Consider the following 26,206-nt stretch of genomic DNA (forward strand, 5'->3'; position numbering starts at 1 on the left):
AACAAATCACTGGCCACAGGCATTAGTTTCTGCAAAACTCTCCTGGTCAATAAAGAGTTAATTTATGAGGAAAAAGCAAGGAATATATAATACAATGGAGAAAGGACTGTCTCTTCAATAAATGGTGTTAGGAAAATTGGACAGCTACAGACAAAGGGATGAAACTGAACCACTATCTTCAAGTACACACAAAAACTATCACAAAACAGTTTAAAGACTTAAATATAAGACCTCAAACCACAAAAATTCCTGGAAAAATACACAGGAGGTAATCTTTTTGATTTCCGTCTTGGTGATGATTTTTGGATCTAACTCCAAAAGGAAGGGAAACAAAAGCAAAAGTAAACAAATGGGACTATATCAAACTAAAAAGCTTTTGCACAGCAAAGGAAATCATCATTAAAACAAAAAAGCAACCTACTGAAGAAGATGTTTGCAAATCACATATCTGATAAAGAGTTAATACTTAAAACATACATAGAACTCGCAACTCAACAGCAAAAAAATAAACAGTCCAATTAAAAAAATGGGAAAACAAACTCAATATACAATTTTCTAAAGACATACAGGTGGCCAAAAATCACATAAAAAGATGTTCAACATCACTATTTACTACAGAAATGCAAATAAAAGCTACAACATCATCTTACATCCATTAGAATGGCTTTATCAAAAGGTTAAAAAATAACAAGTACTGGAGAGGAAATAGAGAAAAGGGAACAATCAAATACTGTTAGTGGCATTGTAAATGGTACAGCTATTATGAAAAACAGTACAGAGAATCCTCAAAAACTTAAAAATAGAACTATCATATTATCCAGGTATTGTAACTACTGGGTATATATATAAAGAATATGAAAACCTAATTCAAAAAAATATATGTATCCCTATGTTCACTGGAGCATTATTTACAATAGCCAAGATAGGGAAAATGTCCATTAACGGATGATGAATGGATGAAAAAGATCTGACATATAGGTACAAATAAAGATAAAGATACAGATATACCCACAATGATACTAATCAACTAGATAAAAACAATGAAATCTTGCCAACTGGGATGACATGGATGGAACTGAGGGTATTATGCTGAGTGAAATATCAGAAATAAAAAGACAAATAACATATGAATTCATTCATATGTGGAATATAAAACTAAATAAAACAAAAACAAACACATAGTTACAGGGAACAGACCAGTAGTTAACAGAGGGGAAGCGGCCTGGAGGATGGCTTCAAGGCATTCAAGGGGTCAACAGTATGGTGTCAGAAGTGACCCTTTGGGGAGTGGTTACTTTGTAATGTTACAAATCTCAAATTATAATGCTGTATAATTGAAATATAAATTTTTTTAATTCTACAATTCATACATATTTCCACTGAAAACTAATTAAATTGTTGGTCAAAAAATAGACAAACACCAGCAGTTTATATAGTTCAACTTTATATATATATATGACAGTTAAAAAAAATTAAGGTGACCCTTCCATTAGCTTAAACAAAAATAAAATACAAATAGGGAGAGAATTTACAGGGGAATAGTTTTCTTGCAACTAGCAATCAAGAGGATGACTTTGCCAGTCAGTTCAACAAATAGTCATTTTTTTTCATCCAAGATGACAACTTACTACTGTGACTTCATCTTCAGGCTATTAAGTTTTTCATCCCCAGGCTATTAAGTTTTTCCCATCTCTGGCACAAACTTTACTTCAGTTTAAAAATATACAATCTGTTTACTATGTGGAAACCTATTTTGCAGGTGTTCAGTTTTCCTTACCCATCTCATTCTATAGTCTACTATTATTATCAAACTAAAGACATAGTAAATAATGTACAAATGTCACTTGACTCAACAAATATATTAAGTATATTTCCATTAAAAACACAAGAAAGGGCAAAACGTTCTTCAGATATTGAAAAAAATACCTAAACTGAAGTACGTTAAATCAGAATTATAAAATTTCATTAAAAATAATACTCTAATTTACTATGTGTGCATGCTAAATCGCTTTAGTTGTGTCTGACTCTTTGCAACCCCATGGATTGTAGCCCTCCAGGATCCTCTGTCCATGGAATTTTCCAGACAAGAATACTGGAGTGGGTTCCCATGCCCCCTTCCAGGGGATCTTCTCAACCCAAGGATTGAACCTGCAACTCTTACATCTCCTGTATTGGCAAGCAGGTTCTTTACACTACTGCCACCTGGGAAGCAACAGATTTTAGAAAACAAAATATGACTTTCTATTCAAGTGCTTTCTATTCAACAGCTATTTCAAATCCTAAAAGATGATGATGTGAAAGTGCTGCACTCAATATGCCAGCAAATTTGGAAAACTCAGCAGTGGCCACAGGACTGGAAAAGGTCAGTCTTCATTCCAATCCCAAAGAAAGGCAATGCCAAAGAATGCTCAAACTACAGCACAATTGCATTCATCTCACACGCTAGCAAAGTAATGCTCAAAATTCTCCAAGCCAGACTTCAGCAATATGTAACCCGTGAACTTCCAGATGTTCAAGCTGGTTTTAGAAAAGGCAGAGGAATCAGAGATCAAATTGCCAATAACCATTGGATTATCGAAAAACCAAGAGAGTTCCAGAAAAACATGTATTTCTGCTTTATTGACTATACCAAAGCCTTTGACTGTGTGGATCACCACAAACTGTGGAAAATTCTGAAAGAGATGGGAATACTGGACCACCTGACCTGCCTCCTGAGAAATCTGTATGCAGGTGAGGAAGTAACAATTAGAACTGGACACAGAACAACACACAGGTTCCAAATCGGGAAAGGAGTATGTCAAGGCTGTATATTGTCACCCTGCTTATCTAACTTATGTGCAGAGTATATCATAAGAAATGCTAGACTGGATGAAGCAAGCACAAGCTGGAATCAAGATTGCCAGGAGAAATATCAATAACCTCAGATATGCAGATGACACCAAACTTTTGGCAGAAAGTGAAGAAGAACTAAAGAGCCTCTTGATGAAAGTGAAAGAGGAGAGTGAACAAGTTGGCGTAAGCACAACATTCAGAAAACTAAGATCACGGCATCTGGTCCCATCACTTCATGGGATATAGATGGGGAAACAATGGAAACAGTGACTGACTTTATTTTGCTGGGCTCCAAAATCACTGCAGTTAGTGACTGCAGCCATGAAATTAAAAGACCAATCTAGACAGCATATTAAAAAGCAGAAATATTACTTTGCCAACAAAGGTCCATCTAGTAAAAGTTTTGGTTTTTCCAGTAGTCATGTATGGATATGACAGTTGGACTAAAAAGAAAGCTGAGTGCCGAAGAATTGATGCTTTGAACTGTGGTGTTGGAGAAGACTCTTGAGAGTCCCTTGGACTGCAAGGAGATCCAACCAGTCCATCCTAAAGGACATCAGTCCTGAGTGTTCACTTGAAGGACTGATGCTAAAGTTGAAACTCCAATACTTTGGCCACCTGATGTGAAGAGCTGACTCATTTGAAAAGACCCTGATGCTGGGAAATATTGAAGGCAGGAAGAGAAGCAAACGACAGAGGATGAGATGGTTGGATGACATCACTGACTCAATGGACGTGAGTTTGTGTAAACTCCAGGAGTTGGTAATGGACAAGGAGGCCTGGCATGCTGCAGTCCACGCAGCATGGGGTTGCAAAGAGTCAGACACAACTGAGCAACTGAACTTAACTGAACTGTTGAAGAAGATTCTTGAGACTATCTTGGACTGCAAGGAGATCCAACCAATCCATCCTAAAGGAAGTCAGTCCTGAATATTCATTGTAAGGACTGATGCTGAAGCTGAAACTCCCATACTTTGGCCACCTGATGCAAAGAACTGACATTTGAAAAGATTCTGATGCTGGGAAAGATTGACGGTGGGAGAAGAAGGGTACTACAGAGAATGAGATGGTTGGATGGCATCACCAACTCAATGGACATGAGTTTGAATAAGTTCCGGGAGTTGGTGATGGACAGGAAAGTCTGGCGTGCTCCAGTCCATGGGGTCTCAAAGAGTTGGACATGACTGAGAGACTGAACTCAACTGAACTGATTCAAGTACTGTATTTTTTGCTGGAAAAATGTTAGGACACATTAATGAAAAATCAGTAAAACACCTAAACATTCACGAGTTTGTTTGCTTTATTTACTAATAATGCTTCCTCATGGTCCACTATAGCCTTGCAATTCAAAGTATGCCCAGGGACCAACCAGAAGCACAGTTCTTACCTGGGAGTTTGTTAAATATGCAGACTTTCAGATTCACCCCCAACCTACACAATCAGAATCTGCATTTAAATGTGATTCCAAGTTGATTTCTATGCAGATTTAAGTTCAAGAAGCACTCTCTCTACAACACAGGTTCTTAACATGTCCTAGGGGCAATATTAGTTTCACAAATTCCCCAAAATTTTATATAGAATTCTTTGTAAGTGAATGTACATAGATTTTACTGGGTAAAGCTTCCATACAGTTTACCAAACTCTCACAGAAAATATGACCTCCAGATAGATTAAGAACTACTCAATTCTATGCCACAGTTTAAAGTCAAAATATTTCAAAAACTATTTATGCTACTCTCAATGAGGTCTGTGGAAGAATGACAAGAATGAAGGTCAGAACGTCACAGTGGGTCATGGAAGACCTTATCTGAAGAATTTATTCACACCATGCAAGAACTATGCCAAGAAACCAGTTTGGAGACATCTAAATAAATAATTCTCTACATGAGGTTTGAGATTAAGAATGTGCACTTGAAGAAGATTCAAACTGAGAAGTAAATAAATATAAGGTAGGATTTTTTTTTTTTAAGATAGGATGCCATTAGATGACAGCAAAGTGCTGAATTCTTATTGTAAGAGCTCAATCAGCAAATCTCTAATACAAATTCTGTTTGATTTGGGATACATAACCATTTTAAAATGTGAACTTCCAAGTACATTCTTATAATACTTCCTTTATGAGGAACCCCAACATATTTTACTAGTCAGGCTTTCTTCATCTTCTCTGCATGTCAGAAGACAAAACAATGAAAAATTAAGGAACAAAAATTAAAAAGGACTTGCCCAGCATCTTCAGTGAGCTAACAATACAGAATGGCTCATATCCAGAAGGCTCTCCCTAATACATGAGAACTGTGTACCTCTTTCATTCTTTCATCTTATCTCATAACCCTCTCTTTGGGGTGTGTATTATCCAGGGGCATACACTATGTTTAACTTGTTTCCTTTAGCCATAGGGCCTGACAGAATTTAATTTCCTTAATCGGAATCAGAAATGTAAATTTAAAATGTTAACTGGACTTCATCTTGATCTTGATGCTTTATTTTACTGCTAATAAAACTTCTCACTTGTGATGAGTCTAATCCCTGACAATCTGGTCTCCTGGGTGGATCCATATCCAACTATACCAGTCATTCCAGGCAAGAGAGAATGCTAAAAACTACTCAGGGGGTCAAGTCTTCTCTGCCCCGTTCTATTTCCATGGGTAACAGGGAAATGTCTGGCTTTTCCTTAGCTCTATATCTTAGAATTATTAAAAGTTCTTTTTATCCAAGTACATTAGGGATTAAAATGAAACTTTCACACTTTATTAACTACTGTGTAGTAGTTCAGTCATGTCCAGCTCTTTGCGACCTGACGGACTGTAGCCCGCCAGGCTCCTCAGTCCATGGAATTCTTCAAGCAAGAATACTGAAGTGGGTAGCCATTCCCTTCTCCAGGGGATCATCCCAACTCAGGGATGGAACCCATGTCTCCTGCACTGCAAGCAGCTTTTTTACCGTCTGCGCCACCAGGGAAGCCCAGTGAAATACTAATGTACCCCATTCACATAGTAAACACAACCTGATAAACTGTACATAAAATTATTGATTTGTATTACAGAAATGTATCCCATCAATAACAAAAACTATATAAAAGAATGTTCAGTTCAGTTCAGTCGCTCAGTCGTGTCCGACTCTCCGCGACCCCATGAATCACAGCACGCCAGGCCTCCCTGTCCATCACCAACTCCCGGAGTTCACTCAAACATGTCCATACAGTAGGTGATGCCATCCAGCCATCTCATTCTCTGTCGTCCCCTTCTCCTCCCGCCCCCAACCTTTCCCAGCATCAGAGTCTTTTCCAGTGAGTCAACTCATCGCATGAGGTGGCCAAAGTATTGCAGTTTCAGCTTTAGCATCAGTCCTTCCAATGAACACCCAGGATTGATCTCCTTTACCTTATATATATGACAGTCTCTTAGATACGCAGTGACAGTTAAATGCTAATGACTTAGACAAATAAGTAAGTAATCCATTTGTTTTTCAGCCCCATTTAAATAGTGTCAATTTGATTTCTGAAGTAAGAAGAGTAATGATAATAAGGACAGGCACTCTGATAATAATGATATGAAACAGAAATCAGCAAGGAAGAGTAGTGAAATTTGCTGACCACCTTTAATAGAAGAGGCACTTGTTCCAAAGACACTAAAGTTCCAAACTTTAGTTTGGAAAACTAAGTGAGAAGACATAGTGAGAAGTTCCAAACAATATCTAAGATTACAAAGTCAGTGAAAAGTCTGGGGCTGTAGTTTCAGCAGAGAGAGAAGAGTAAGAAGCATAGTAAGAAGATAACAAAGAACAAGGATGGGGAAGAAACAGTGAATCCAGTTTTATCTGGAGAAATGAAACAATAAAAAGGAGACATAATTAAAGATGAAACAGGTTTCTGAGAACAGTAGCAAACAGTTTCTTGCTTATTTCAGTGATCATTTGAAAAGTAAATAATATGATCATTAATCACACTTTTTAAGTAAAATAAAATAGCAAAATCGGTATCTGAATGGTCCATAGCCTTCAAAGTTCATGCTCCTAACCACTATACTTACAAAAAAATGATCCAGTTTATGCAAATAATAAGTAGTTTGAAAATATTTTAACTGGAAATCTCAAATATCACAGTAGTTTTATTTTTAAAAATACATTAAAGATACTTTTAACAACAAAGAAAGATATAAAAATATACTTGTTAAGCCACTTAATCTTATTCTTTACCTCAAAGTGTCACAGAACTAAGATGGCATGGACATGTCTCAAAATTCCCAGATACTCTATAATCACTTATACATTTATTTCTTCTAGAAATATGTTCTCAACTTTCTGGAACCATTTAGTAATTTCAATCTGAACCATTTGTCAAGGCTAAGAAAGCTCTTTGTTTACACCCCACTGTTTAAAGTAACATCTTTTATTTGTCTCAAGTAATTTGTTCCAGCTTCAGTGGAGGTCATCTAGATCTCTTTCTGTAGGTCAGGTAAACTCTATTCTTCCCTTAATGAAGTACTCAGTATACAATCAAAAACACTGAAACAAACAAACGAAAAAAAAAATGGATGAGTATATTTAAAATATAAAGATTTAGAACCTAAGATATCTTAGTACATCTTCAGTTTCCTTAAATCAGGCACCATTTGTATTTTAAATGATCTTTAATATCACACGAGCTATGTTACATGGATAAATTCCTCATCACATCTCAAACACACTATATTCAAAGGAACAATAAGTTCACTGCCCCGGTTCAAATGTTAGTTACCTCTTCTTCGTCTTCCTCATCTTCAACGTCCAGAATTCCTGAATCCTGTTCAGACTTGGGGCTAGTGCTTTCTATCTCTGTATCAAAAATTGTATATGCTTCTTTCTTAGATTTTCTCTTGCTACCTATTCTGGGTTGTTGCAAGATGATGTTATCCAGGTTTCTTTGTTGTTGAGCCTAGGATAGAAATAAATATACACAAATAAGCAAACAAATGAAGAAACAAAACTTAAGCATTCAAAGAACTTTTAATTTTGAATTGGTATCAAAAGAAAATACAATGACATGCCTTAAAATACATAAAGTTTTAGTACCAGAAATAAAACCAAACATATTAATGTAGCACACAGGACAAAAAAAAAAAGATAATCACTTAGTGAGAGCTAAGTCACTTCAGTCATGTCCAACTCTTTGCAACCCTATGGACTGCAGTCCACCAGGCTCCTCTGTGCCAGGAATTCTCCAGGCAAGAATACTACAGTGGGTTGCCATGGCCTCCTCCAGGGGGTCTTCCCAACCCAGAAATTGAACCACGACTCCTAAGTCTTCTGCATTGGCAGGAGGGTTCTTTACCAATAGTGCCACTGGGGAAGATTTTCTAAAGACACACACTGTCATCACAAAAATGAAATCTAATGATTTGCCCAGACACTGGGGCTTTCCAGGTGGCACTAGGGGTAAAGAACCCACCCTCCAATGCAAGAGACTTAAGAGATGCAGGCCGGATCCCTGGGTCAGGAAGATTCTCCAGAGGAGGGCATGGCAACCCACTCCAGTATTCTTGCCTGGAGAATCCCATGGACAGAGGAGCTTGGCAGTCTACACTCCATAGGGTCACACTGAGTTGTACATGACTGAAGTGACTTTGCATGGTACAGCAGTGAAGAGATTAGTGCAAATGACTAAATATTTATCTCTTAAAAGATAAGTGCTATACTAGAACCACTGTGGTTTGGAGAAAAGGGACAGGAGTCTTCAAGCTTAGGGTACTCTTAAAAACAGATATGTGGATATATGAGATCAATAAATTTTAATCAGGAGAATGAAATATCTTAAATGAGTAATATGAACTAATGAAACCAACAGAATTTCATGACCTTAGTCTGAGGAAATCAGAGTTTTAAGCATTTCTTTTTCTAAACTTTTATAGAAAAGTGTAATTCCCTCAGCTTAACAAAGTACACTCAAATAACAATGTGGTTTCCATACATCCAAAGAGGTGGAAAGTGTGACTATACAGAGTCAACATCAAAAGTTAGACCAAAGTATCAAGGGCTGGAAGGGATCTTAATCACCACTCAGGAAATACGCTGGAAGACAAAGGACTGTTTGAGGCCACAAGGTTAGTAAGTGGTAAATCAGAAGCCCAAAGTGTGATCTCCTAAATTCCGTATGAGTCATCTTCCCACTACACCAACAGTCCCATAAAGCATGACAAAAACAGTCCCCCAAAAAAGAGTTCTGCAGTCAAATAAATGTGAAACACTCCATGTTATGCAAACCTTCTTGTAGACGTATGATGCATACTACATTAACAGAATAAAAACTGGGAAAAGTCCTATTTTAAGAAAAGTTATTTAACATGCTTTAATCCAGCAAGTTCCAAAAGTGTTTCACAATGGAACTTTTCTTTTTAAAAACAATATTAATACTTAGTATCATCCAAAGATACAAAGCTTAAGAAATGTGACTTCTCAGAATATACATTCCTTAATCACTATATGATGTTTCTATTCAGCAACAAGTAGAAATTAGTTCAAGAGAAGAACCAGAATCTCCAAATATTTTGAATGAGACTAAGAATTCTAGATAAATACTAAGTGTAAGGGTTAGTCCAGGTACTAGTTAAATAAGACAATTATAACAGGACAGAGAAAAACCTGAACTATGTGAGCAAGACTCTGCCAAGAAAATGAAAAGAATCTACATTCCAGAGATTTGAATCAATGGACTAACTTGTTTCTCTGCATAGTAGTTGTTGATATTTTGATTTGACTAACATAAAATACAGGGCTTCAGTAACAAAACTGAGAGGGAAGATACCCAATAACATTTACTTTATGGTTGTAAACAAGACATACATATCCTTAAAGCATTTGAGATCCCAATTAGACAAAACATTCTTCCTACTCCTCTCAAAAGTAGGAAGTTCCCCCCCCTCACTTATTTTCAATGGAAACCACACAAAAAGAGATTGAGGACTCTAGAAAGCTAAAGCTTTCATATTAAAAAGCAAGCCCTCAGCTAGAGAATGATCACTTGTCTCTTTATTCTTTCTCTCAGTACAGGAAAACTAAAAGCTTTCATAAGTTGGTCTTATTTGATTGAATCCAAAGTTAAATATTTTTCTTTCACAATAAATAAAATACTATCAATGTACCAAAAGCAATCAAGAGGAGCCACACTTAAGCACTATCATTTATACTTCAAATAATACAAACCTGAAAGAAACCCTATGGAAGTAATTTTAGATCATCTGTGATTTGTTCTTTTTATGCCTGGTTTACCAATCACTTTGATGGACCACAAAACAGTTTAGGCCAAATCAACATGCCCTCTGCTAGAAATGAGAGCACTGCCAGTTTTATTCCAAGGCTCTATAGTAACCCGGGGTCTCTGTCAAAATTGTAAAGGCTTTTCCATTTATAAAATGGAGCAGTCAGGGCAGATCTGCCAAGAAAGAACTAATCAAGTTGGAAATACTAAAACAGGTAGAATAATGAAATATTACCCCTTAGAAAGCAAATGAAAACCAACATCTATTCAAAATCATGTTATGGGACTGGCAGGAAGTGGGAAAGAGTAAATAGAGATAAAAATATGCAAATATATGCAATATATGTAAAAATTAAAATGTGACTCTAAAGTCCATACAACAAACAACAGTTTTTCAGAGCTCTTTTGTAACATGCTAAGCCATCTCACCAGGACCATTTATTCTGTCCCTCCAAGGACAACCTTGGAGACAGAGAAGCAGCTGACTGACTTTTACTGCCTAGAGTGCAGGTAACAGGGTTTCAAGCAAACAAACAGACTTTAGAAAACATTTAGGCTTTTTTTTAACTTCTTTGTTCATTCTCTTTGTGAATAATCTTTACACATTTAACCACCTCTTCCTCAAGATTCCCTCACATATGTTCTTCTCTGTTTTCCTAATATACAGAAATAAAGCAAGTTTATTCCTCGACCCCTACTCTTCTGCCACTCTTTCCACCCTCTCGAAATTCAAGAGCATATCTCTAGTTCTGTATTACTAATGTGAGTTCCATCATCACTTTACTTACTACTTACCTAAAATGCAACTCATCACCTTCTCACTACAGTTAATGGGAGGTGAACCTGACTGTCCCAATGTATTTTCCAATACTTTCCAACATGAATTTCTACTTGGAACAGAATCTACCTCATGATATACTACGAATATTTTCACTACTATACCTTTGCTTAATCCACTTCTCTTCTAGATGACCTCTCCCTACCTATACTCAATCTTTCCTCCAAAACCCAACTAAAATTCTTTTTCCTTTAGAAAGCCTCCTCTCGCTGTTTTAAATCACAGTGCTCTCTCCCGATATCTCTACTTTCAGTCAAACATGTACTGAACAACCACTTGAGTCCCAGTATTGTGTTGACTATACAAAGAATAAAACAGATTTTCTGACTCTTGACCCTCACATCATTTTAAGAAATGGATAAGCAAACAAGTGGCTGAAATTCAGTGCAATGAGTATAATGATAGAAATAAACACGGGTACGATGATTAGCAGAAAGTAATTATATCTGCAAGGAGGGATTTCAGGAACTTGTAAAAGGTAGCAAATCGGGAGGCTCCAGAAGCAGGGCAATATACGTATACTTATAGATGATTCACTGTGTTGTACAGCAGAAACTAACACAACATTGGAAAGCAATTATCCTCCAATTTAAAAAAGTGAATACGATTTTTACAAAGGGAAGTAGGTAGAAAGGGTAACCATTCCAGAAGAAAGAAACTGCATAAGAAAAGACATGTGAAATAACATTATCCACCCAAGCAATAAGTAATTTTGTATAAGAACATAAGTTATGAAGGACTAACAAGAGAGAGCCAAATCAGTCAATCATAAAGGAAATCAACCCTGAATATCCATTGGAAGGACTAATGCTGAAGCTGAAGCTCCAATACTTTGGCCACCTGAGGTGAAGAGCAGACTCACCGGAAAAGACCTTGATGCTGGAAAAGACTGAAAGCAAAAGGAGAAGGAGGCAGCAGAGGATGAGATGGTGGAATAGCATCACCAACTCAATGGACAGGAATCTGCGCAAACTCTGGGAGATAGTGAAGGATAGAGGAGACTGGTGTGCCAAAGTCCATGGGGTCACAAAGAGTTGGACAGGACTCAGCAACTGAACAACAATAAGAGACAAAGTTAAAGATGCTATACAAAGTAGTTTCAAGGCCAGCTAGTAGACAGTGGAGGAACAAGAGAAGAATGTGAGCAGGGGAAGAAAAAGATCAGCTCTACAATTTTGGGGAACATCCTCTGGGAGCTGAGGAATGGTCAACTGGGAGAAGATAAAGACTAGAAACAGGAAAATCAACATAGATCACTAAAGGAGTCCAAATAACAATCATGAGAATCTGAATTAAGGTATCAGCAGATACAGAAGAAGCAGAAGCAATATAGTTTACTGATTTAAATGTTGTATGTGGAAGAGGGGAAGAAAATTAAAATAACTGCAAATATTCTGGTCTTTAAGACTAGATGATGGGATCATTCCAAAAAATAGGAACTGTGGACATAGTAAGTTGAAGGCAGGATAGAGAAGATGAGTTAAGTACGCTTGTCAGATATTCAAATAAAAAATGACAGTACAGCACTTCAGAGTTCAACTCTTCTCTTCTTCAGGATAGGAAACATACTTGCCCATTCTTAGAATCCCCCAAGTCTAGATACAATGACATAGACACAGAAAACTCAGATAAATGCTTACTATATAAAGGAAAAAATGATAAAAGAAACCTATGTAAGAATGAGATTTGGCCCAACAAAAGAGAGGGATATCTGTAAAAGACATAATTTGAATATTCTCCTATTTATTTAAAGCAGGGGGAGGGGGTGAACCATAAGAATTACCTAACTTGAATTATTCACCTAAAAATGTAGCTATTAAAACTTTTACAACTGTCATTACACATGTCATTAAATAAAGTTTTATTGCAAATACAACTTCCAAGGGTACCTAGCAATAAGACTCAAAATTCTGTGAATCAAAAAAAAAGGTTCCTTTCTTTATCAGCCCAATACTGACCTCTAGTGGACTAAAGGAACACATACAAATGGAGAGAGGCCTAGGCTTACAGCTTTGAGACCTAACACGGATTTCAATCACAGGGTGCTGTATCAGAAAAGAAAAAGAAGAAAAAAAAACCTTCTTTGAGTAAGATATACTTTAATCTAAGCTCTGCAATATATTAATTCTATAACCATGGGTAGGTTTCTCAATGCAACATCCCATCTACTCAGAACTGCCACAAGGATTAAATAAGAAATATATGTAAATTATCTTTTTAAAAAATTTTTTTTAATTAATGTGCAGAAGTCCTGTGTTTGGGAATGGAATTTAATTTACATGCCTAGTCATTCACTTATTTTTTTATAATTTTATTTATTTATTCACTTTTGGCTGCAGTGGGTCTTCTTGCTGCAGGGGCTTTTCTCTAGTTGCAGACAGCAGGGCCTACTCTCTAATTGTGGTGGGTGGGCCTCTCATTGAAGTGGCTTCCCTTGTTGCAGTGTTTGCACTCCAAAGTGCTCGGACTTCAGTATTTGTGGCACAGAGGCTCAGTACTTGCAGTTCCCAGCCTCTAGAGCACTGGCTGAACGGTTTGTGGCACGTGGGCTTAATTGCTCTGTGACATGTGGGATTTTCCTGGATCAGGGATCAGACTTGTGTCTCCTGTTGGCAATCACATTCTTTACCAGTGAGGCACCAAGAAAGCCCCACATAAATGATCCTGAATTAAAAGATACATCCAAGCAAGTTTTTGACAACATAATCATGAAATAATTATCTCAATAAGGTTGGTGAACATCCATTATCTTATAAAGATAAAAAATTAGGTAAATAGAAAAGTATTTTGCTCTATGTGATGAGACTTCTTGGAATTTACTCTTATCAACTTTATAAAACATAGAGCAGAGCTAATTATATTTATTATGTTGTACATTTTTTTAAGATACATTAAAAGAAAATTTAAAAAAACGCTAAAATTTTAAGTTCCACCTGTCTTCCTCTGAATGTGAGATAGGAATCTTGTTTCACTCTCTACTCTGCAAGCATCAAAGATCTAGGAATATTTAGATACACAATGATTGATATTATCTAATAGTTCTTCACACTGCCACTCAATTTTGTATTTGTACTATACTGCAACGATTAGATATCTGTACTGTACACTTCCTGTACTCTACCTCACATCCTCTCATGTTCAGCTCTTAGTTCAAGTATAATATCAGCAACCAGTTCTGGGCAGCCTTGGAAGTGTCATATAGTATAAACTGAAATCAACTTAGCATGTACCCCACACTTCCAGCTTCCTACCCAGAGGTTTTGCAGACATCACAGTGTGGAATCCCACAACAATTAATTAGCATTCATGATCCTCAGCCCAGAAGTGAGGCAAACTTTGACCAAAGAACGGACAGATACACTCCCCATTTCATGCCCCCCACAGTGAGTTCCATATGGCTTCCCAGAAGTCCATGGATGAAGGAAGCAAACTGTCCTCCTAGTATACCACTGTATAGTTACAGTTCAGTCGCTCAGTCATGTCTGACTCTTTTGCAATCCCATGGACTGCAGCATGCCACGCCTCCCTGTCCATCACCAACTCCCAGAGTTTAACCAAACTCATGTCGACTGAGTCAGTGATGCCATACAACCATCTCATCCTCCGTCGTCCCCTCCTCCTCCTGCCTTCAATCTTGCCCAGCATCAAGGTCTTTTCAAATGAGTCAGTTCTTCACATCAAATGACCAAAGGATTGGAGTTTCAGCTTCAGCATCAGTCATTCCAATGAATATTCAGGACTGATTTCCTTTGGTTGGATCTCCGTGCAGTTCAAGGGACTCTCAAGAGTCTTCTCCAACACCACAGCTTAAAAGTATCAATTCTTCGTCACTTCTTTCTTTATAGTCCAACTCTCACATCCATACGTGACTACTGGAAAAACCATAGCCTTGACTAGACAGACCTTTGCTGGCAAAGTAATGTCTCTGCTTTTTAATATGCTATCTAGGTTGGTCATAACTTTTCTTTCAAAGAGGAAGTGTCTTTTAATTTCATGGCTTCAGTCACCATTTGAGTGATTTTGGAGCCCCCCAAAATAAAGTCTGCCACTGTTTCCACTGTTTCCCCATCTATTTGCCATGAAGTGATGGAACTGGATGCCATGATCTTAAGGGTGGTGTCATCTGCTTATCTGAGGTTATTGATACTTCTCCCGGCAATCTTGATTCCAGCTTCTGCTTCATCCAGCCCAGCATTTCTCATGATGTACTCTGCACATAAGTTTAATAAGCAGGGTGACAATATACAGCCTTGACATATTCCTTTCCCAATTTGGAACCAGTCTGTTGTTCCATGTCCACTTCTAACTGTTGCTTCCTGACCTGCATACAGATTTCTCAGGAGGCAGGTCAGGTAGTCTGGTATTCCCAACTCTTTCACGGAGTGGGAATATAAATCAATATAGCCACTGTGGGAAACAATATGGAGGTTTCTTTAAAAACTAAAAGTAGAGTTGCCATATGATCTAGCCATCCAAGTCCTTTGCATGGAATGTTTGCACTAATATTCTTAGTTGGGAGATTGGAAATTTTTTTTCTAGAGAAATTAATAAAGAACTGCCACAAAGTACTGTCTGGATATCCCAATCAAAGATGTGATTTCCTTTGTAGAATTCCATGAAGTTTGCTACTTGACAAGTCTTCTACACCCATAGACTTTCCTGTAAACTGTTAAGTAATTTATTACTAAATATGAGTGACTGGCCAAGGGTCAATAGATATTTGAGGAAAATATCCAACTGGAGAGAGATATAAAATACCAACATGAGAAAACAAATAATAACAATAAAAAGTACTAGCTAGATGGAGCAGATAAGGTAGAAAACAAAATAATATGTTTAAAAAATTCACTGTTGTTAACAATTTTTAATCCGGTTTATTATATAGAAATATTATAAAGATTGCCAGGAATCATACCAATGTTTTCTTCGGTCATCCCCCAAGGAAACAGAAATAAAAGTAAAAATAAACAAATAGGACCTTTTCAAAATTTTAGGCTTTTGCACAGCAAAGGGAACCATGTGCTTAGTCGCTCAGTCATGTCTGACTCTTTGGACCCCATGGACTTTAGCCCACCAAGCTCCTCTGCTATGGGGATTTTCTAGGTAAAAGTACTGGAGTGGGTTGCCATGCCCTCCTCCAGGGGATCTTCCCAACCCAGGGATCAAACCCAGGTCTCCCGCATTGCAGGTGGATTCTTTACCATCTGAGCCATCAGGGAAGCCCAGAGGAAACCATAAACAAAACACAAAAACCTGAAGACTAGGAGAAAATGTTTGTGCATGATCCAAATGACAAGGGGTTAGATTTCAAGATATAAAAACAGCTCATACATCTCAATAACAAAAAGCAAACAACCTAATCAAATAATGGACAGAAAACCTAAACAGCAATTTCTCCAAAGAAGACATATATATAGCCAGTAGGCACATATAAAGATGCTCAACATTGTTAATTATTAGAGAAATGCAACAAAAGTACAATGAGGTACTACCTCATACTGATTCAGTTCAGTTCAGTTCAGTCGCTCAGTCGTGTCCGACTCTTTGCGATCCCATGAATCACAGCACGCCAGGCCTCCCTGTCCATCACCAACTCCCAGAATTCACTCAAACTCATGTCCATCGAGTCGGTAATGCCACCCAGCCTACATTATTTAAATGTTTTAAAAGTACATAAAGATTTAAAAGGGAAATGTTATTAAATATTACTGAAAAATTCAACAGGATCTGCTGAAGATCTGTTAGTTAGTTCAGTTCAGTTCAGTCGCTCAGTCGTGTCCGACTCTCTGCGACCCCATGAATCACAGCATGCCAGGCCTCCCTGTCCATCACCAACTCCCGGAGTTCACTCAAACTCATGTCCTCACTCAAACTCATGTCCACAGAGTCGGTGATGCCATCCAGCCATCTCATTCTCCGTCGTCCCCTTCTCCTCCCGCCCCCAACCTTTCCCAGCATCAGAGTCTTTTCCAGTGAGTCAACTCGTTGCATGAGGTGGCCAAAGTATTGCAGTTTCAGCCGTAGCATCAGTCCCTCCAATGAACACCCAGGACTGATCTCCTTTAGAATGGACTGGTTGGATCTCCTTGCAGTATAAGGGACTCTCAAGAGTCTTCTCCAACACCACAGTTCAAAAGCATCGATTCTTCGGCGATCAGCTTTCTTCACAGTCCAGCTCTCACATCCATACATGACCACGGGAAAAACCATAGCCTTGACTAGATGGACCTTGGTTGGCAAAGTAATGTCTCTGCTTTTTAATATACTATCAAGGTTGGTCATAACTTTCCTTCCAAGGAGCAAGCGTCTTTTAATTTCATGGCTGCAATCAGCATCTGCAGTGATTTTGGAGCCCCAAAAAATAAAGTCTGACACTGTTTCCACTGTTTTTCCATCTATTTCCCATGAAGTGATGGGACCACACGCCATGATCTTTGTTTTCTGAATGTTGAGCTTCAAGCCAACCTTTTCACTCTCCTCTTTCACTTTCATCAAGAGGCTTTTGAGTTCCTCTTCACTTTCTGCCATAAGGGTAGTGTCATCTGCATATCTGAGGTTATTGATATTTCTCCCAGCAATCTTGATTCCAGCTTGTGCTTCTTCCAGCCCAGCGTTCCCCATGATGTACTCTGTATATAAGTTAAATAAGCAAGGTGACAATATACAACCTTGACGTACACCTTTTCCTATTTGGAACCAGTCTGTTGTTCCATGTCTAGTTCTAACTGTTGCTTCCTGACCTGCATACAGGTTTCTCAAGAGGCAGGTCAGGTGGTCTGGGATTCCCATCTCTTTCAGAATGTTTCACAGTTTATTGTGATCAATACTGATTAGAATGGCCATAAACAAACGCTGGAGAAGGGAAAGGCTACCCACTCCTGTATTCTGGCCTGGAGAATTCCACAGACTGTATAGTTCATGGGGTCAAAAAGAGTCAGACGTAACTGAGTGAATTACACTTTCACCTTATTAAGACACTTCGTAACATAAATTTGAGAGTATCCCCTCTTCAATTTATTAGAAGAATTTAGAACAACTGATATTAACTCTTCTCTAGATTTTGGGAGGCATTTTATTACTGTTTCAATCTCCTTACTCAAAACTGATCCTTTCAAATTTCCTGTTCTTCCTTATTCATTATAGATAAGTTGTTCAGCAGTGTGTTATTTACTTCCACACATTTATACATTTTCCAGTTTTTCATCTGTTATTGACTTTAACTATCATACCATTGTGATTAGAAGCATCGTATAATCATAGTATAATAGAAACATAGTACAATTTTATATAGTATAAAAAATATCCTTTTAGTATAATCTCAATCTTCTTACATTCGCTTAGACTTGTTTTGTGAACTAACATGTAATCTACCCTGCAGAATGCTGTGTGCACTTCAGAAGAATATGTATTCTGCTATTGTTAGGTGGAATAAACTTTATACGCTTTTTTAAGTCTATTTGGTCTTAGGTTTAGTGCAAGACCAATGGTTCCTTACTGATTTTTCTGTCTGGGAGATCTATCCATTGTCCAAGTCGGGTATTTAAGCCTCCTATTACTATTGTATTGCTGTCTATTTCTTCTATTTGTTTAACATATGTAGATGCTTTGACATTAGATGTACCTCAACTCTGTTTCTGCCAAAGATTTATTACGCCCTGTTCATTCTCATTATAAACTACTGAAATGACAGTAAATATCATCAGAAAAATACAAACTATGTAGAACAACCAAATGTAAATTCTATGACTGAATAATAAAATATCTGAAATAAAGAAGTCACCATTTAAAGCACTTAACAGTCAAAAAGAGATAGTCAGTGAACTTGAAGATAGAGCAATAGAAATTATCAAATTAGGAAAAATAAATAAATAAAAGATCAAAAAAGCAAACAAACATGAAAAACAACGCCTGCATAATATGGAAGACATTATCAAAAAGTCTAACCTAAGTAGTACCAGAGTCCTAGAACAAAAAGGAGAAATAATATAGTGAAGAAAAAAATCTTAAAAAATAATAGGTGAAATTTTCCCACATTTTATGTAAGACATAAAGTACCAGAGTCAAGAAGCTTGATGAATCCCAATGGGAACACCACAGTCAAACTACTGAAAACTACAGATCAACAGAAAAATTTAAAAGCCACTGGGGGAAAAATCACCGTATTATACACTGCAGAAAAACAATACAAATGACTATTGATCTCTTATCAGAAACTGCAGAGTTCAGAAAGCAATAGAAATAAAACTGAAAAATTAGCAACTTTGAATTCTAAATCCAGGAAATATCTTCAGAAATTATAATAAGCTTAAATTTGCCCCCTAAAAGAAATGTTGAAGTCCTAAACATCTCAGAATATGATGCTGTTTAGAAATAGGATAACTGCAGATGTATCTAAGATGAAGTAATATTGCAGCAGGCTGAGTCTTTAATTCAATATGACTGGTGTCCTTTTAAGATGAGAAGAAGACAAAGATAGAAGATATAGAGGAAAACATTAGGTGATAATTGAGTCATATTAAAGCGATATAATTGCAAGCCAAGGAATGTTAACACTGTCGGCAAAACGCGAGAAGAAAGGAAGGCACAAGGACACAGGACCCTACTGACCCTTTGATTTTGAACTTGCAGCATCCAGACCTGTGAGACAGCATGTTTTATTTTATTAAGCCATCCAGTTTTTTGGAAAAGAGTGAAAAAGCTGGCTTAAAACTCAACATTGAAAAGCAAAAGATCATGTCATCCGGTTCCATCACTTCACAGTGAATAGATGGGCAAAAAATGTAAACAGTAACATACTTTATTTTCTTGGGCTCCAAAATCACTGTGGACGGTGACTGCTGCCATGAAATTAAAAGAAGCTTGCTCCCTTGTAAGGAAAAGTTATGACAAACCGAGACAGTGTATTAAAAAGCAGAGATATCGCCTTACCGACAAAGGTCCACATAGTCAACGCTATGGTTTTTCCAGTAGGCATGTACAGATGTGAGAGTTGGACCATAAAAAAGGCTGACTGATGAAGAACTGATGCTTTTGAACTGTGGTGCTAGAGAAGACTCTTGAGAGCTCCTTGGCAAGCAAGGAAATCAAACCAGTCAATCCTAAAGGAAATCAACCCTGAATATTCACTGGAAATACTGATGCTGAAGCTGAAGCTCCAATACTTTGGCCACCTGATGCAAAGAGCCAACTCATTGAAAAGACCCTGATGCTGGGAAAGACTGAAGGCAAAACATGGGGGCAACAGAAGATCAGATGGTTAGATGGCATCATCAACTCAATGGACATGAGTTTCAGCAAACTCCAGGAGATAGGGAAGGAAAGGGAAGTCTGATGTGCTGCAGTCCATGGGGTCACAAAGAGTCAGACACAACTGAGTGACTAAACAACAACAAAAATCCAATTTTTGGTATTTTCTTAAGGCAGCTCTAGAAAACTAATATACGAATGAAAACAAAAGGAAAACATGTTCCGGTAAAAGAAAACTAAGGGAATTTAAGACCAACACATCTATACTATAGAAGTGCTAAAGGAAGTTTTCAAGGCTGAAAGCAAGTGATTCCAGTAAATGCTTCTCAGAAATGAATGAATAGAGTTGAAAATGCAAAACAGTTTAGCAATCATAAGAGGAGGGGATTCTTTTCTAATACAGAGTGATCAAGGAAGGTATCTTTCATAAAGTGGCATTTGCATTTCAGACATTAGTATTTATTTATTTAATAATCATAGAGGCTTCAGAAAACAGATATGCACGTGAACAACATTTTAATCTTGAATTCCTACATATATTTTATACTATTGAAAACATTATCATATATTCTAATATCTGGAAGGACAATATCTAACATGTTAATAATATTTCAAGAAACCTTTAGTCATTTTCAAACACAACATTCTTTTCAGAATGCCAATAACCTGGATTCCCAGGTGGTGTAGTGGTAAAGAATCCACCTGCCAGTGCAAGTCGCAAGAGACATAGGTTTGTACCCTGGGTTGAGAAGATCCCCTGGAGTAGGAAATGGCAACTCACTTCAATATTACTGCCTGAAAAACTCCATGGACAGTGAGCATGGTGGACTACAGTCCACAGGGTCTCAAAGAGTTGGACAGTCCATTCCATGGGGTCACAAAGAGTTAGTTCGACATGACTGAGCAACTAAGCATGCACACCCACTCACACACACACACAAACAACCTGAAGACAGGCATATTATGGTAGTCTTGGTAAATGTCTAACACACTAAATGATCACTCAGTATCATTTACACATTGTTCTAAGATAGCTGGTCAATGGATAAACTAAATTTCAAGATAATCTTTAACATTATTTTTGAAAACAGCATTAACTTTTCCCCACAATTTTTTTTAATCACATATCAGTTTGAATTTTACATCTTTTTATCAATGTCAATTTTAGGTGGTTATAACAATGACCCCCAAATATAAAAAATATAAATAAAGCTGGGAAGAAAAATAATTAAACAGTAGGAAGTAGTGCCAAGCTGCTTAATGTTTTACTAACCTAGTCTCCCAGAAAAGATGTCATATATAAGCAAAGTTTCCTCCAAAGAGCAACCCATATTTCAACAGAAAAGGACCAGAAATAGTTTTAATTTAAATCACTATTACAACTGAACCAACAGTTTCAATTATAACTATCAACATTGACATCAATTTTTACAGACTAAATTCTCCAATCAAAACAAACAGAATGGCGGAATGGATTTTTCTTTAGAGACCCATCTATATGTTGCCTACAAAAGTCTCACTTCATAAGTAAGGACACAAACAGACTGAAAGTAAAAAGGATGGAAAAATACATTCTGTGCAAATGGAAATGATAAGAAAGCTGGTATAGCTATACTCATGTGAGGAAAAAAATAATCTGTAAAGAAAGACTGCAATAAAAGACAAAGAGAGAAACTACATAACAATAAGGGGGCTAATCCAACAAGAAGATATTATATTTCTTAATATGTATGCATCTACCATAGAAGAACCAAAATATATAAAGCAAATGCTAATGAACTTAAAGAGAAAATTAACAGCAATATGATAATGATAGGAGACCACACTTACAGCAAAGGATACACTGTCCAGACAGAAAATCAATAAGAAAATATCATTAGATCAGATAGACAAAACAGATTTATATAGAACGCTTCATTCAAAAGCAGCAAAATACACATTCTTCTTAAGTGCACATGGAAGATTCTCGAGGATAAATCACATGTTAGAGCAAAAATCAAATTTCAATAAATTTAAGAAGACTGAAAAATTCAAGTATCGTTTCCAACCACTATGAAATGAAAATAAAAATTAATTATAAGGAACAAACTAAAAAAACTCCACTAAAACATGAATTAAACAACGTGTTACTCAAATATTGGCCTCACAAAATAAAAGCCATCTATGACAAACCCAAAGCTAACATCATATTCAACAGTGAAAAGCTGAAAGCTTTTTCTCTAAGATGGGGAACAGGACAAAGATGCCACCCTCCTCATTTCTTTCAACATAGTATTAGAACTCCTAGTAACAGCAATTAGGAAAGAAAATAAAAGACAAACAAACTGAAAAGGAAGAAACAAAATTGTCATTATTTGCAGAAGACATGATATTATATGTAGAAAAACCTAGACTCCACCAAAAGACTATGTGAACTAACAAATGACTTCACTAAAGCTACAGAATACAAAATTGATATTCAAAAATCTGTTATATTCATACATAAATAATAAACTATCAATAACCTCAGATATGCAGATGACACTACCCTTATGGCAGAAAGTGAAGAGGAACTCAAAAGCCTCTTGATGAAAGTGAAAGAGGAGAGTGAAAAAGTTGGCTTGAAGCTCAACATTGAGAAAACAAAGATCATGGCATCTGGACCCATCACTTCATGGGAAATAGATGGGGAAACAGTGGAAACAGTGTCAGACTTTATTTTATGGGCTCCAAAATCACTGCGGATGCTGATTGCAGCCATGAAATTAAAAGACGCTTCCTCCTTGGAAGGAAAGTTATGACCAACCTAGATAGCATATTAAAATGCAGAGACATTACTTTGTCAACAAAGGTCCATCTAGTCAAGGCTATGGTTATTCCAGTGGTCATGTATGGATGTGAGAGTTAGACTGTGAAGAAAGCTGAGTACCGAAGAATTGATGCTTTTGAGCTGTGGTGCTGGAGAAGACTCTTTAGAGTCCCTTGGACTGCAAGGAGATCCAACCAGTCCATTCCAAAGGAGATAAATCCTGGGTGTTCATTGGAAGGACTAATGCTGAAGCTGAAACTGCAATACTTTGGCCACCTCATGAGACGAGTTGACTCACTGGAAAAGACTATGATGCTGGGAGGGATTGGGGGCAGGAGGAGAAGGGTACAACAGAGAATGAGATGGCTGGATGGCATCACCGGCTCGATGGACATGAGTTCGAGTGAACTCTGGGAGTTGGTGATAGACAGGGAGGCCTGGCGTGCTGTGATTCATGGGGTCGCAAAGAGTCGGACACGACTGAGCGACTGAAGTGAACTGAACTGAATAAACTATCAGAAAGAGAAATCAATCAACAATTGTGATGCAATACAACTGCATCAAAAAGAGTATCTATAAATGAAATTAACCAAGGAGGTAAAAGATCTGAAAACTGAAAAAAACACAAATACCTAAAAAGCAACCCAATTCATGGATTAGAATTAATATTGTTAGAATATCCACAGTTCCCTTTAAGAAAAAGGTCCATACTCCTCAAAGCAAAATTCATATTTAACACAATACCTATCAAAACTCCAATGGCATTTTTCAAAGAATGAGAACAAATAATTTCAAAATTTGTATGGAAACATAAAAAGTCCTGAATAGCCAAAGCAATCTTGGGACCTAAGAACAAAGCTGGAGCTCCCTAAATTCAAACTACTCTACATAGCTATAGTAATAAAAAGAGCATAGTATTCGCATAAAAACAGACACATAGACCAGTGGAACACAAAAGAGAGCTTAGATATAAACCCATAGATATATGGTCAATTAACTTAAACAAAGGAAGCAAGAATATACAACGGGGAAACTCTAGTCCATTCAATAAAGGTTGTTGGAAAAGCAGGACAACTATACACAAAAGAAACTGAAGTTATACCATATACAAAAGCTGATATTATACCATACACAAAAAATAAAATGGATTAAAGTTTAAATGACACACTTGAAGCCGTAAAACCCCTACAAAAATCAAGTACTAAGTTGTTTGATACCAGTCTTCAGTTCAGTTCAGTTCAGTCGCTCAGTCGTGTCCGACTCTTTGCGACCCCATGAATCACAGCACGCCAGGCCTCCCTGTCCATCACCAACTCCCGGAGTTCACTCAAACTCATGTCCATCGAGTCGGTGATGCCATCCAGCCATCTCATTCTCTGTCGTCCCCTTCTCCTCTCGCCCCCAACCTTTCCTAGCATCAGAGTCTTTTCCAGTGAGTCAACTCGTCGCATGAGGTGGCCAAAGTATTGCAGTTTCAGCTTTAGCATCAGTCCTTCCAATGAACACCCAGGATTGATCTCCTTTAGAATGGACTGGTTGGATCTCCTTGCAGTCCAAGGGACTCTCAAGAGTCTTCTCCAATACCACAGTTCAAAAGCATCAATTCTTCAGCAATCAGCTTTCTTCACAGTCCAATTCTCACATCCATAGATGACCATGGGAAAAACCATAGCTATGACTAGACAGACCTTTGTTGGCAAAGTAATGTCTCTGCTTTTTAATATACTATCAAGGTTGGTCATAACTTTCCTTCCAAAGAGTAAGCGTCTTTTAATTTCATGGCTGCAATCAGCATCTGCAGTGATTTTGGAGCCCCAAAAAATAAAGTCTGACACTGTTTCCACTGTTTTTCCATCTATTTCCCATGAAGTGATGGGACCACACGCCATGATCTTTGTTTTCTGAATGTTGAGCTTCAAGCCAACCTTTTCACTCTCCTCTTTCACTTTCATCAAGAGGCTTTTGAGTTCCTCTTCACTTTCTGCCATAAGGGTGGTGTCATATGCATATCTGAGGTTATTGATGTTTCTCCCAGCAATCTTGATTCCAGCTTGTGCTTCTTCCAGCCCAGTGTTCCTCATGATGTACTCTGCATATAAATTAAATAAGCAAGGTGACAATATACAGCCTTGACGTACTCCTTTTCCTATTTGGAACCAGTCTGTTGTTCCATGTACAGTTCTGACTGTTGCTTCCTGACCTGCATACAGGTTTCTCAAGAGGCAGGTCAGGTGGTCTGGTATTCCCATCTCTTTCAGAATTTTCCACAGTTTATTGTGATCCACACAGTCAAAGGCTTTGGCATACTCAATGAAGCAGAAATAGATGTTATTCTGGAACTCTCTTGCTTTCTCCATGATCCAGCGGATGTTGGCAATTTGATCTCTGGTGCCTCTGCCTTTTCTATAACCTGCTCGCGCCCAAGGTAAGAGAAACCCAAATAAGACGGTAGGTATTATGAGGGGGCATTAGAGGGCAGACACACTGAAATCATAATCACAGGAAACTAGTCGATCTGATCACATGGACCACAGCCGAATGTGGTCCACTGGAGAAGGGAATGGCAAACCACTTCAGTATACTTGCCTTGAGAACCCCAGGAACAGTATCAAAGGGCAAAATGATAGGATACTGAAGGAGGAATTCCCCAGGTCGGCAGGTGCCCACTATGCTACTGGAGATCAGGGGAGAAATAACTATAGAAGGATTGAAGGGATGGAGCAAAAGAAAAACCAATACCCAGTTGTGGATGTGACCGGTGATAGAGGCAAGGTCCAATGCTGTAAAGAGCAATATTGCATAGGAACCTGGAATGTTAGGTCCATGAATCAAGGCAAATTGGAAGTGGTCAAACAGGAGATGGCAAGAGTGAACGTAGACATTCTAGGAATCAGTGAATTAAAATGGACTGGAATGGGTGAATTTAACTCAGATGACCATTATATCTACTACTGTGGGCAGGAATCCCTTAGAAGAAATGGAGTAGCCATCATGGTCAACAAAAGTGTCCAAAATGCAGTACTTGGATGCAATCTTAAAAATGACAGAATGATTTCTGTTCGTTTCCAAGGCAAACCATTCAATATTACAGTAATCCAGGCCTATGCCCCAACCAGTAACGCCGAAGAAGCCGAAGTTGAACAGTTCTATGAAGACCTACAAGACCTTTCAGAACTAACACCAAAAAAAGATGTCCTTTTCATTATAGGGGACTGGAATGCAAAAGTAGGAAGTGAAGAAACACCTGGAGTAACAGGCAAATTTGGCCTTG

The 26,206-nt window shown here is 37.6% G+C and overlaps 1 protein-coding gene across 4 annotated transcripts in view; it reads right to left on the reverse strand.

Moving 5' to 3' along the window:
• The window catches only part of EXOC6B (exocyst complex component 6B), a 762,215-nt gene that overhangs the window by 411,210 nt on the left and 324,799 nt on the right, over positions 1 to 26,206 (reverse strand). For all 4 annotated transcript variants that reach the window (XM_088841568.1, XM_055400057.2, XM_055400058.2 and 1 more), the window contains exon 7: positions 7,568 to 7,744. In XM_088841568.1, the coding sequence (XP_088697694.1) occupies positions 7,568 to 7,744 (177 nt within the window). The remainder of the gene's footprint in view (positions 1 to 7,567; positions 7,745 to 26,206) is intronic.

The sequence above is a fragment of the Moschus berezovskii genome, chromosome 11 (genome assembly GCF_049115385.1).
Source record: "Moschus berezovskii isolate FMDL1 chromosome 11, NW_MosBer_1.0, whole genome shotgun sequence".
NCBI classification, from domain to species: Eukaryota; Metazoa; Chordata; class Mammalia; order Artiodactyla; family Moschidae; genus Moschus; species Moschus berezovskii.